The sequence below is a fragment of the Silurus meridionalis genome, chromosome 17 (genome assembly GCF_014805685.1).
Source record: "Silurus meridionalis isolate SWU-2019-XX chromosome 17, ASM1480568v1, whole genome shotgun sequence".
Classification (NCBI taxonomy): Eukaryota; Metazoa; Chordata; class Actinopteri; order Siluriformes; family Siluridae; genus Silurus; species Silurus meridionalis.
This window is the reverse complement of record NC_060900.1, coordinates 20178747-20192531: the sequence shown is the minus strand read 5'-3', so window position 1 is coordinate 20192531 and position 13785 is coordinate 20178747. Positions and strand designations below refer to the sequence as shown.

Here is a 13785-nt window from a genome sequence, read left to right as displayed (position 1 = left end):
TACTTTTGCACATTCGAATATGGTTTATATGTTTCTATAATGCAAAAATTGTAACCAATATAGCCGATAATAACAAAATTGATCTACGGTGAAAAATATTGCTAAACAGAGCAACACTACCATCTCGTGGTGCTTATTGGTACTACAGCCACAGAGTAATTCTCGTATATGTAGCGTGTGCACATACCAACATTAAATGTTGTTAAAAATACATCATATCTTCAGTCAACTAAAAATATTTCTATAAGTATAAATAAAAATAGTTATTTTTACTGTAGTGTTCAAAAAAACGATGACGATACAACTATAAAAATAGCTTTGGTAAGGCTTTCTCTCATGGCTATTGCATTCTACATTCTTCATTGTTAAGAATTCAGCAGTTGTAGGTTTTGATTTGCATAATACTGTTGCTTATGCTAAAGGTTTACTGAAAACATTACTAGTTTTTCATATGTGTGGTGATAGTAATTTGTGATGATCATGCACATAATTACAGTAGAGAGGAAAAATGCTGAAAGATGCTATTTCTCACCAGTGTATAAATACACAATTGTTTTTTTTTTTCCTTTTTAATAGTTTCTTTGATTCTTTGTTAAAAATGTTTTGATTTGTAACCACAGATTTTTCTGTAAAGATTGTCATACAGGGCAACAATGACAAAATCAATCTAGAAATAGTTTTGACAAAAAACACATGTACAGGTAAGTGCTGTCTTTGTAACTTCCTGTTTCTGTCACTCTTACGCCTATTTGTATGTCTCAACTTCCTGTAGTTAAAGCCAACTATTACTGAGCATGTGGTAATCCACGTTTCCTCTACGCCCTGGCTCTGTCAGTCACTGTAGATTGGGTGTAGATGCTCCCAAATAGGTGCGAAGGTCAGAAATATTGGATTTGATGATCTTGGCTGGAATGGATTTCATCTGTAGTCTCTGATAAGCAGCAAATCGATGGCAACCTCCAAATGAGTAGTAATAATTGCCTCCCTTTTCTCCTGTGATCCACAACACATCTATTGGAGGGACGACTCTGATGTCTGAGGTCTCCTGTAAGAATCCACATAGAGCTTTAAATGTATATGAACACTACATCACAATTCAAAATATAACCATCACATATAAACCTGTTAGAGTTTATTCAGATCAAACCATATGTCCTATTCTTTATTTTTTTATTTTTGAATGAGCCACAAAGAGAGTGCCATTGTACAAACTGACAGCAAATAAATATAAAGGATCTGGGCAGTGTAGAAATGTACAGAAGCTGTAGAGCAAGTACATATATACTATATAATATGAGAGAAATATGAGCTATATAAATTGACAATATGAAATACAGGTGCATCCCAATAAATTAGCATATCAATAAAAAGTTGATTAATTTTAGTAATTCAATACAAAAAAGTGAAACTCGTTATTTAGATTAATCACACACAGACTGATTTTATTCAAGTGTTTATTTCCTTTAATTTAATCCTTTAATGATTTTGGCTCACATTTAACAAAAAAACTAAATTTGAAAACTTTATAAGACCAATAAAAAAGTTTTAGTGAATTGTTGGCCTTCTTGAGAGTGTGTATATTTACTGTATATGTACTCAGTACTTGGTAGGGTCTCCTTTTGCTTTAATTACTGCCTCAATTCGGCGTGGTTTGGAGGTGATCAGTCTGTGGCACTGCTGAGGTGGTATGGAAGCCCAGGTTTCTTTGACTGTGGCTGAATTCTTTTAATTTTAATGATTATGGCTTATTTAATCAAAATTAAAAGAAATAAACAATTGAAATAGATCAGCCTGTGTGTGATCAATCTATATAATATACGAGTTTCACGATTTTTGTATAGAATTACTAAAATAAATCAACTTTTTTAATGATATTCTAATTTATTGAGATGCACCTGTAGGTACATTGTATGTTACAAAATTTGCTAAATGTATTGATAGATAGATAGATAGATAGATAGATAGATAGATAGATAGATAGATAGATAGATAGACAGACAGACAGACAGACAGACAGACAGACAGACACACAGACAGACACACAGACACATAGATATATACATAGACAGACAGACAGACAGACAGACAGACACATAGATAGATACATAGACAGACAGACAGACAGACAGACACATAGATAGATACATAGACAGACAGACAGACAGACAGACACATAGATAGATACATAGACAGACAGACAGACACATAGATATACACATAGATATACACATAGACAGACAGACAGATAGCAGCATATTGTATTGTTGATACACTGCCATGTTGGTGCCAATTCAGCCAGTAGACTTACCTGTATAGTGTCCATGAGGCTTTGGACTTTTTCTTCATCTATAACTGGAGGAATTGGTCGAATAATCACATTCATTGGGATGTTGTGAACTTCCTCCACGTTGTCAGAATGAATTGACCGGTTTTCATTATTTAAGCTTCCCATACTGCGCTGGCTGCTGAGCCTGGCCTGTCGTACAAGATGAACAATTAACCTGCTGTAAATAAACCCAGAGATTTGCAGCATCACGCAGTACACTCCACTTACAAACTAGAAACCCGGAAGTTTTTTTTGACGTCATACTATTGCGCATGCGTCGAATTGTGGGCGCGTCCCCAAGCCTCTGCTTGAACTGCAGAGTAACATGACGTTTACTATAAATACAGTAGAAATGATCATGTAACACTATGTAAATGCGTCGTAATGGCGTCCATGAACGCATCTGATAGGGTAGAGACGAAGACATCATGTATTTTTTATGTATTTTCGGGCTTTTATAGCGGATTACTGGACGGTGGCGTTACAGTGCTTTTTGTGATACCCACTTGTCTGAAATAATTAAAGTTTTCTCAGGCCTGATCCTTGTTTTAAAAAAAAAAAATCCATATAAGCAACTGAGCCATTATACATTTCTGCACACGCATACAAGAACATTAAAACCCCCTTGTATGACCAGGAAAGCTCTGACCAAACAAGGCATGGACTATACAAGACCTTCAAAAAGTTTTGCAGCAGATTATTTACCTCCTACAAGTCATGAGATGGATCCTCCATGAATCGGACTAGTTTGCCAAGCAAATTCTCTAGATTGAGATCTGGGGTAAATAGGCATGAATCCATTCCTGATCAATCTTTGCAGTGTGGCAGGGCACATTTTACTACTAAAAGAAGCCACAAAAAAATTGGGATATCATTGCCATGAACGAGTGTTACAGTGGTCTGCAACAATGTTTTTGTAGGTAGAATGTGTCAAAGTATCATCCACATGAAAATTAGGACCTATGAGAGAACATGATCCAGAAAATCAGACTGCCTCTACCAGCTTGCCTTTTCCTCTGTTTTATATCCTAGTGTCATCTCTTCCCCAGATAAGCGACAAAGACACGTTCAGCCATCTGATGTAAGAGAAACATGTTAACTGATCTGGTTTGATGGTTAAACCATCACAATTGGTTCTACAGTATATGGGTACGTTTGTTCTACTTGTCAGGCTTAATTATTTAGAGGTCTCTAGACCCTGAAAAGTTGGTTCTGTTTGGTTAGGCTGACCGGATAAGTAGGTCAGTCTGGGTCTAGCTAGCCAGTCATCTAGTAGAATGGCCTATATCTGACTGGTTAGCCAAGGAGACTAACTGGACTGGCTAGACCTTTTCACATTATTTATCTTCCTCCAGACTGATTTACAGTTAAAACAAATGGAGAGTAGGATACAACTGAGCAATAGAGAGGTAAGTTCTTGCTCAAAGGGGTAACAGCGTTGGGATTGGAATAGATGACCTTTTAATTGCTAGTCCAAATCCTTAAAACCTGAGCCAACACTTCCTAGGTTGGTTCACTGGTAGCCAAATGACTGGCCGCTATTGAAGGTTAAACATGCAACATTTTTGGCATTTGGCCCAAAATGCAAATTGTGATATGGATTTTTGCAGTGTGGACCCAAAATACTTTTGCTTTAACTGACCATTATGTTCATAAACTAAAATACAAATCTGCTACTGCACAAATCAGCTCTTACATGACTATATGCAGGTTTATGTTTATGTAGTTTTGATATCAGACACAGCCCATGAGGCTGAGACTTTGCTTACTTGAGATTCTCTTGTCTACTGAAACAATAAGTATTTATTTTTAAACATGCCTTTTTTCTCCATGGATACAGTCATGCTCATTTGCTCAGGTAAAGTCTAAATGATCCATGAAATCACAGGACTCCACTTTTCATTTTATTTATGCATTACAGTGAGAGATGACTAATGAGTGGGCATAATACAGATGCAGTCATTTATCTTCATCTGTGTAAGTTTGTCTGGCAAAATGGCACATCAAAATAGTCCTTCACAATTAAAGAGACCCTTTTTATATCTTTCATTGAAGATTTACAATTGTAAGATGTGTCTGAACAGAATTCAAGTGACCATTTATCAAGCTGTATATGAACAAAATTATTCAGAAAATTGTTTGTATGAACATTTACACAAGAAAATCACACTGGGCTTATCCTGATAATATTCGTATATGTATTGAAAACTACACATAAGAAGAATAAATAATGCGAACTTCAGATAGTATGCGAAAGGGGCAATTCTGCAATAATCAAGTGAGGTTTAATGATTTAAGTTCAAGTTTAAATTATTTGGTAATTTCAGTTACCAACACAGAGTTAATGAAACATTTATAAAACTAAACTATTTGTTTAACTAAAAAAGACAATTATAAAATAATAATAAATGCAAGCCAGCACAAATCCATAAATAAGGACAAATCAGTCATTCAATTAAGAATGTGGCAGTATAAAAGGAAGAAAGGCTCAGGTGGTGCGTAAGTCAGTTTAGTTTGCTTCAGCCTTTTAAAAAAATCCAATGCAATACTTTATAAGAGCCAGCAGTGACCAATAAGTGACAGGTTTTATATGTCTCAAACTGCTTTATGCACCCTAGTGTGCTGTGGACCATTTGCTTCCTAAAGACAAATGCCTATTGCTTTTCTAGTATGACATCAGGGAAGGTGCATTCAATTTCTGAATGAGACATTGCACATTTTAATAAAAACAATAAAAAAAATACCAGTTCAATCAGTAAATGTATTTTTCATTTATTTTAATTTTTTACGAAATACAACTTAGCAATTTATGGTTATGGGCTTTGATCATAAGCCCAGCAGTGGCAGCTTGGTGGTGCTGAGATATGAACTTGTGATATTTCTTTTACCACATCACTTCATTCGTATTTACATTACAGCCTTTTCTGTCTTTTGGTTTTAGATTTTAACATTGTTTATTGGCATGTATGCGAGTTCTTCGTTTCTTTGCACACTCTTCCCTTGCCATTTGTTTATCAATTCAGCAGTTTTGCCTTTTATGGTGTTTTATGGGTGTCACCAAATGCAAATCAGCAATGCCATTCGCAGCTGGTAATTTATGGATGATTGGCATTTATCACCGTACACAGCTTAGTTAGAAGAAAATTAGGTTCTAAAAAATCTGACAGAAAATTTTAATTTAGAAAGGCTTATGCAACCATTTCCAAACATTTTTACCCAAAGAATGATAAATGAGACCCATAGTGAGCAAACATTTAGTATGATTTTTTATTTATTTTCTTTCCTTCCCCTGTCTTTATTTTCATCACCTTTTCCTTGTTTTATTAAGTTTAAGAATACAGAGAAAAGTGCATTCACGTATTGCAAAAACAATTCATATTGCATTCTGAAGAGGGAGGGTGATTTTACTGTAGTTTTACTGTGCATGTTATTCCATGACTATGGAAGAGGACAATGACAGCTATGGAAAAAGCAGCTATGCAGTTAAAATCATAATAGGTAAAGATTATTGTTTATTTTGATTCTGCATGACTGTTGTCATCATGGACATTTTCATTGTGTTAGTGTAATATTGATATTCATGCTTTCCTGTTTATATTTCTAGAAAGTATGTCTCGGAATCAGACAATTAAATGTAACAGCGAAACTTACGCTCATTATATACAGCTATGCATTTGGGTTTGATGACTTTAGACTTAGTAATGAGAAGCTCATTAAAATACAGGTCAACAAAACGCATGTTTTCAGAGCTTTGGTTCGGACTAGAAAACGATGACAGGCTTTTCCAGACCGGGCTGTCAGCCATGCACACGTGCCTTTAAGGAGAATGTACATCATCATTAGGCAAGCAATGTCAATCCCAACGAGTCTAAAAAATCAAAGTCTGTCATCCTAACCACACTGGCATTCCTCATGTCTGTATTTTGACAGGGTATGGGGGTGTGTATTACACTAGGTCATAGAGGGGTAGCTCACACATGATAATTAGCTGTTAATATTAGATTTGACTCCCACGAGACTCGAGTGAGCGGAGCTACTGTAGAAAATTACCTGCCAAGTGCCTGTCGCTAGACACACCAGCTATTTTTATTTATATCCCATTCTTTCACTCTGACTTCCGTACTCTCGCTGCCTCGCCTCCTCCATACATCTAAGTGCAGTTCTGTGCATTTAAAGTGATGATGATAGCAAGGAGCTTTTGCCATTAGATTATGCAATGCAAATGGGGTGAGAAGTAATTGGAATGGATTTATATAGGGGGTTGGTAACAGTCTTGTCAGGACTGGTTTGTCCTGCAGTTGGTCCAGCTATCTTTTTTGTACCAGGTTTTGAATCAATTTCCAAGAAAATTTTAAAACAGTATAGTTAAAATTAATCATTTATTATAATTTGTTAGTTTAATTGTTAGTTACAATCTGCTGCAGTTAACAAACTTTTATCATCTGCCATCACTTATGATGGTCATGAAATATCATTCTGAAGCTGTTTATAATTTTGGAGAGATGTGTAAGATCAAGATAGTAAAATAAAATAAGCACTTCCTTGATTTGGTACAAATGTTTATTCATAAGATATAGTAATGGTAAGATTAGTGCTGCTTTCTAGTATTAAACCCAGTTTACCAGGCATAATGTATATATTCCTAATATACTGAAGAGAGGGTATTGATAGGGTATTGATAGTAAAATCATGATACATTACCAGGTTTCATTCTCATCAAGCACAAACGGTTCTAAATGTAGCTTTTTATGCATGCTACTCATGTATGCACATGGGTTTTCTCTTTACTATGTTGAATTGCACATGTGTGATTGAGTGTATGAATGTCTGCATGATGCCCTACAATGGACTGGTGTCACATTTAAGGTGAATTCTCTTCCTCTTTTTCCCAGTAATCGAAGAGTAGGCACTGGATTCATGACCCTGACCATAAATAAAAAAATATATATATTAGTGCTTTGTTAGCAAAAACCTAGGATTGTGCATCATATTCTCACATACTTGCACCAACTGGTTTTCTTGCCTTATCACCCACCCAAACACTGAATATGACAGGTCTGTTGTACTCCACTGGCAAACAGGGCTGCTACCTTGACAGCCTGGCAATGACATTATTCATTGTGTGTGAGTGAATGTGTTTGCACATGTACATATAATAAAGTGTAGGAAGATGTTTTGTTTCTAGGTCCCTGGTAAAACTGCACTTGTATTTATGTGAGGCTTTGGAATCATGTTTAGCTTTAGAATTTGGCATGTTTTCTAATAAAACACACAACTACTGTACCACAACTGTTATTTGTTTACATTTTACTGGCATGCATAAAGGACTGCCCACAGATCATAGTTTTTGCATGGCACATAGGGAAGAGAAACTTGGAAGTACACAGGCCATTTGACTAAAATGCAAAATAAACAAGCACAGATGGGTGTTTTGTGTACTATGCAGGCTGTATGCTCACAGCAGTGCCAGTAAGAGAGCAGCTAGCAAGATGGAGTGAAGTACAGATATATGTGCCCTCATGCCTTCTGTCGAATCTTTGTTGAATAAAGTGGAATGAAAAGATGAAATGTTTAGCGCTAGAATAAACATTCTTACATTTATACAAAATATAACAGAATCTACAGAAAATCCAAGCATATTGTTGAAATGTATACAAATGTGGGAAATCAGCGTACAATTAAGTAGTCCAATTAAGTTGTGTAGCAGTGTAAACAACAACAAAAAAGAGTTAATACAATTGTAAAAATTCTGGTGGTGACAGGGGTATTTGGATATCCTATGATACCTTAAGTACGAGGGCAAACTATCAATTAACCTTCCATGGGGCCTCATTATGGGTTTCAAACTATTACATAGTATATAGAGAGGAACACACATTTGCTGAAAGACAGGCACACATAAGCTTTCTCAGCTTTATCAGGTAAAGTAAACAGATCAGCTGCACTTGCCATTATCATTCTTAACCTCATTTACTATTTATAAAAAGTCAACTTAACTCCATTTACTATCTATCTATCTATCTATCTATCTATCTATCTATCTATCTATCTATCTATCTATCTATCTATCTATCTATCTATCTATCTATCTACTTCGAGTTTTTTTAAAAGCATTTTTAAAAATCAATGATTGAGAACAAACTTTGTCTCAATCTGCTGATGACGTGTTATGGATGAGTGAGTGAAATGGGTTTGAAGAATTCTTCAGGGAATTTCACCCCAAAGTGTTTTCATTCACCAGCTATGTTAATCTACAGTCTGGGGTAGAAGGAATTCAGCCTCAGCCAATACTTCAAAACAATCTGTGTTTGTTTTCAACATTGACGGTTAAACAAAATCAAAAACGTTATTTTATACAACAAGGTATTCTCTTGTTTTAATTTTTTTTTGTATTTTGTTTTTAAACATGATAAGCCTTTGATATATATTTCAAAAAAATACTTCATACTTCAAAAATAAATAAATGTAAATTTTTTTTTTATTCCCATTTCCAAACCAAATTTTTGCTTTACAGTTGCCGAGTTATACAATTTAAAATGCTACAACATGCAAATGTTGTTATAGTAGATGCTAGTGTGTTTCTTCAGCTTACGTTTCTCCATAGTTTTATCAGGTCAAAGGACTAAAATTGTGCAGATTTTCTGACTTCCACAGCAAACTAATGCTTGGAAATGATAGCGCTGCATGTGCTTTCTACTTGAATTATTAATTTTAGTCTTTTGTAAGTTCACTTAAAATAAACAGCATGGAAAACTCTAAATAAAAAATATAAATTGTATACTGTAGCATTTAATTTATGCTTTTCATTCCAAAACATCAACCAATCTTTTCCTGTCCCTATCTCCTTGAAGATTCTTCTATAGTCGTAATTTGCTCATTCTTTCTCCAGCCGCTGTCTTTGACATTGCTCCATGGATGGCTGATGAAGAGTGCGACGCTCGGATTTCTGAACACCCTGACAGTGCTTCAGTGAAGCGGCAGAAGGGGAACGTGGACCTCCTGCCAGCGGAGAGAGGACCAAGCAGATGGGCTTGCACACAAACAACGCAAAACATCAAACACAGCCAGCTAAAGAGCCTGGCCGTCACAAGCGATGAAACACTACACAGAAGAGCAGCCTTTTAATGAGGCTGTGGTGCTCGTTCTGTCTGCGTAGTTCTGCACCAATTCCAAGACACACTGTTGACTCTAAAGCAAGTGTGTGTTTAATAGCAGTATCAAGAAACTGCCGAATATGCAAAAGAAAAAAAAAAGAACTGTATGAAAAGCCAGTCAAGTAACAGAGGCTTGAGGAGAGATTAGGTGGAAACATTCAGTTCTTTGCAGCTGTTTGCATAGTGCCTGAATAAAGAGCTTCCTGAACTTACTGAATAAAGGAGAAAGATTTGCAGATATCTGAAATAATTACTAGCAAAATTGCATTATTTCTTCCACCAAATCATACCTAACTTACAATTCTTCTAGATTGATTCATAAAAACAAGACTTAAGATACATAAAACACTGTTTTTAAACATAACGTTCAGAAAAGTTTAGTGAAGCCTTTTCTGCGTAAATCAGCAGATTCAACACTTCAGTACTACTTTTCAGTACTACTTGTTCTACCAGTGTACTACTGCAGTCGTCCGAAACGCTCTTCAGTGCCAAGCCTTTGTATATTGTTCATTATTATTTTGTCCAAAGGGATCTTCCAAGTGGATTGTGTCCAGAGCACTGCTCTCTGTTTCAATATTAAAAGCTGAGCTGATAATTAAAACTTGAACTCTGTGCCCATGTGTGCATGAAAGTTAAAATAACACATACAGGATATTCAGAGCCCTACTATAATAAATCAAAATGTTTACCTTGTTTCAATATGCAAGGTGTTTGTCCCAAATACCACTTTTGACTATTTTGACTAGACTATGGCAGACTATGTACAATTATATAATGGAGTTGTGGTTTCAGATGTAGCCTCTGCTTATGTTTTAGTACTCCTTTATACTTAGGCAATATTACATACGTTTAAGTATAATGTGTAGCTTAAAGGCCTGAGGGATAGAGCCAAAATAAGTGTGTATGTCATGAGCAGAACTTGTTCATGTTTAGCAGTCTGGAAATAGAAGTGAGAGAAATAAAGGAACGCCTCTCTATGCTGGTGTGTATTGTCAGTTGTAGTCCCTCTGAGATATAGGGCCCGTGCTGTGTGCTGTATATGAACATAATTTGAATTCTGATTTGTAAATGAAAACAAGGTGAACACATGCTTCAGGTACACTGAGTGAGAACAGAATAAAAACTGTATCTACGGGTCGTTTTAGTTTTCCAGAGAACACAACTTTCACCAGCAGAGGGCATCCTAATGAAGCACAGCTCAGTCTATAACTGATAAATTGGAGTGTAGATTATTGAGCGATAGCTTTAGAACAGAGCTACAGTCTCAGCAAAGTATTTTTAGCAGAAACAAATGAGTCCTTGTAATATATAGTAGCAGAGCCAGAATCTTAGCAATTAAGGTTTTCTATACAAAGAATAGTGTCATACTGTATCACATCCACTGTAGTGGTTTATTTAATGGCATGCATTTACTGTATGTTAATTATTTAAGTGCAATCAGCTCATCAGACCAGAGACTAGATAAAGGGCTGGAGACAACTCAAAATAGGAGAGTTCCCATTCTAATTTTAACAACTTTAATAGATTTTTCATGTTACCCACCCTCTCAGATTTTAGTGAACTGATTGTATGGTTGTTAAAAAAAAACACACACAGAATGTGTAAAAGATTACTAAATGTTTGCTTTGTAAATTAAATCAAGAAAAAGATATGTCTCTTCTGTTCATAGTCCATGATGCAAGTCAACAGTGGTAACATTGAGTATGAAGCACAGCGTTGCCATTTGGTGACGTTAGTAGCTAACCTGGAAATATCTAATCAAGGGATTTTATTTGACTGAAATCATTTTAGATTAGGTACTTTCTTTATAATTAACACTTTTTTCCGAAATTCTTATGACTCTCTTTGACTCTGAGCACATCATCAGAACAATCCATCCTCTGCATGTTCTCACAGTTACCACGCTGCATGGGATTATGCTGGGTCAGGCTCTCCTCTGTCAACTCAGCATCTCACTGTTGAGTATTCAATATTGCAGACCTTATTAATAATTGATCTTTTAATGGCTTTTTGTAAAGATCTCCACCCTGTAGGATAGCATTCACAGGAGACAAACCAAACAGTAAAAAAAAAATGTATGCATATTAGGTTTTTTCTTTTATTATTATATTTTATAATCAAAGATACACTGGGGCATGCACTAAGGTTCATGTAAAGCTCAACTTTTGGAATACAACTCAAAAAATATTGCACCCCTACAAAGAACATCAGAATATTATCTATGACACACAAAAAATATATATATATATATATATATATATATATATATATATATATATATATATATATATATGCACAAAACTTTCAAAGTTTCATTTTTATTCCAAGCGAGCAGCATTTCACTATAAATCTCCTCCCTGGTTGAGCACATCATAAATCAATTACTAAAAAAACTACTACACATCTGCTTATATTTAATTTTCATTTAAGCCCCATTTTCTGTTCTTTGAACAATATCCTGCGACATTCTGAATAATTATTTCTAGTAGCCGTTTATTGCTCAACATTATACGGTCAAGTGGAAAAGTGTTATTCTACAAATTCAGCCTCATAGCTGCCTGGAGAAATTAGGCTATAAATCATTACACAGTGGCAATTATGACTAGTAGGTATAAATTAAAATAAATTACAAACATATATAATTATTTAAATAATAATCAATGTAATTTGGGTATGTATAATTCATGAACATTGATGCTTGTTTACAAAGAATATGTCCTTTACATAATACAATAGGTACAGAAAATAATGTATACTCAATGTTATATATGCTGTATAGATACTATGCTGCAGTACGCATATTTTACCGTAGATAAAATGTGTTTCCTGTCAATATTTAGGGTGGTAAATCAATTCAAAAACCTTCTTTCTCTCTCTCTCTCTCTCTCTCTCTCTCTCTCTCTCTCTCTCTCTCTCTCTCTCTCTCTCGCTCTCTCTCTGTCTCACTCATTCTCTTTCTCTCTTTCTCTCTCTCCCTGGTTTCAGCAGCTGTAGGACACTGAAGGAGGCTATGATTGAACCCCACTTGCTACGATAATCCTGCTCACGCTGCTCATAATTCAGTTTTACTCAATTCTCTCTTTTTTCTTTCGCACCCCACCTCAGGAAAACACTCTGGTCCAGCATAAAATCAATGTTCCATTAAATTTTAATCATTAAGAATCATCAATAACGGCACCAGAACAGATGCTTGTGCCTTCAAATTCGTGCTGTTCCCACCGTGTTTGCTGGCACTGATCTGAGAGCAGTCCTGCATAATGGATTACAGTCTGGTATAATGGATCATGGGATAGCTCATGCAGGGATGCCGTGTCCTGGATCAGCACGCAAAAGCCATTTCTTCCTCACACGTCAGGTGTATTTTGTGCTGTCAGCGAATACCTGCTCTCTGATTGCTGTCCGCATGTCTTTCACAGGATGCGATTGTGTGGCAAGGCCTTATTAATGCATACAAAATGTCCTCTTGATAGCCTCTTAGCAACCTGACCTACATGTCACTGGTATTAAATTGCTCCTAACAGTGAGACCAGAGTGTTTATGGGAAGTGGAGCAGGAAGTCTTTGAATGTTAATGAATCTGAATATATGAGGTGGTGCCTTATATCAAAAGGGGAAAAAGTGCATGCATAGTATGACCATTACATTATGGTATTATACATATCATGCATCAGTGGCATTCATATTTTTATTCAAAAGACTATAGATGACCATAGATCCAGCATCAAGATTAACAATAATGTATTCAGTTTAATACAACATTGTTTCTATAGAAAATATTTACATATGGTAATGTTTAAATAGCTTGCAGATATCAGGACATCACAGTCAGCTATACTGACATTAACAGTGAGTCAAAACACACCGTGGCCTACAAACATGGCCACTGCAGACTACACATCCCAAGATACACACACTTTAACATACTAAACCCTACACACGGGTTACTAATCATTGCTGGCTTATAGGTTTGACTTTTACACATACTATCAGAGTGAGATAAATGCTCAGTCTGGATTCTTACCTAACCCTGATCCTGCCTTTTCTCTGGATGATGAAGGGGAGGAGGATAATAATAATAATAATAATAATAATAATAATAATAATAATAATAATAATAATAACTTCAGAAGTAATATACATGTGAGAGGTCAGTGAGGGAATGCATTTATAGCTAGTGTATTTCACAAAATTAAATGTGACTATGAAAGTATAATGTCTTTATATTCATTAAAAAGATGTAATTATACACAGAATGCTGTGGTGTAAGAAGAATGAGACATGTCAGGATGCATTGTTATTTAAAAAT

General features: G+C 35.5%; 1 protein-coding gene across 1 annotated transcript; it reads right to left on the bottom strand.

The window, feature by feature from the left end:
* Positions 1-550: 550 nt before the first annotated feature.
* On the bottom strand, positions 551-2593 carry srxn1 (sulfiredoxin 1 homolog (S. cerevisiae)). Its single transcript, XM_046871513.1, has 2 exons — positions 2309-2593; positions 551-1045 (listed from the first exon to the last, which is right to left on the bottom strand). The coding sequence occupies exons 1-2, from the start codon at positions 2531-2533 to the stop codon at positions 836-838; spliced, it is 435 nt and encodes a 144-aa protein (XP_046727469.1). The 5' UTR covers positions 2534-2593; the 3' UTR covers positions 551-835.
* Between the last annotated feature and the right edge of the window lie 11192 nt (positions 2594-13785).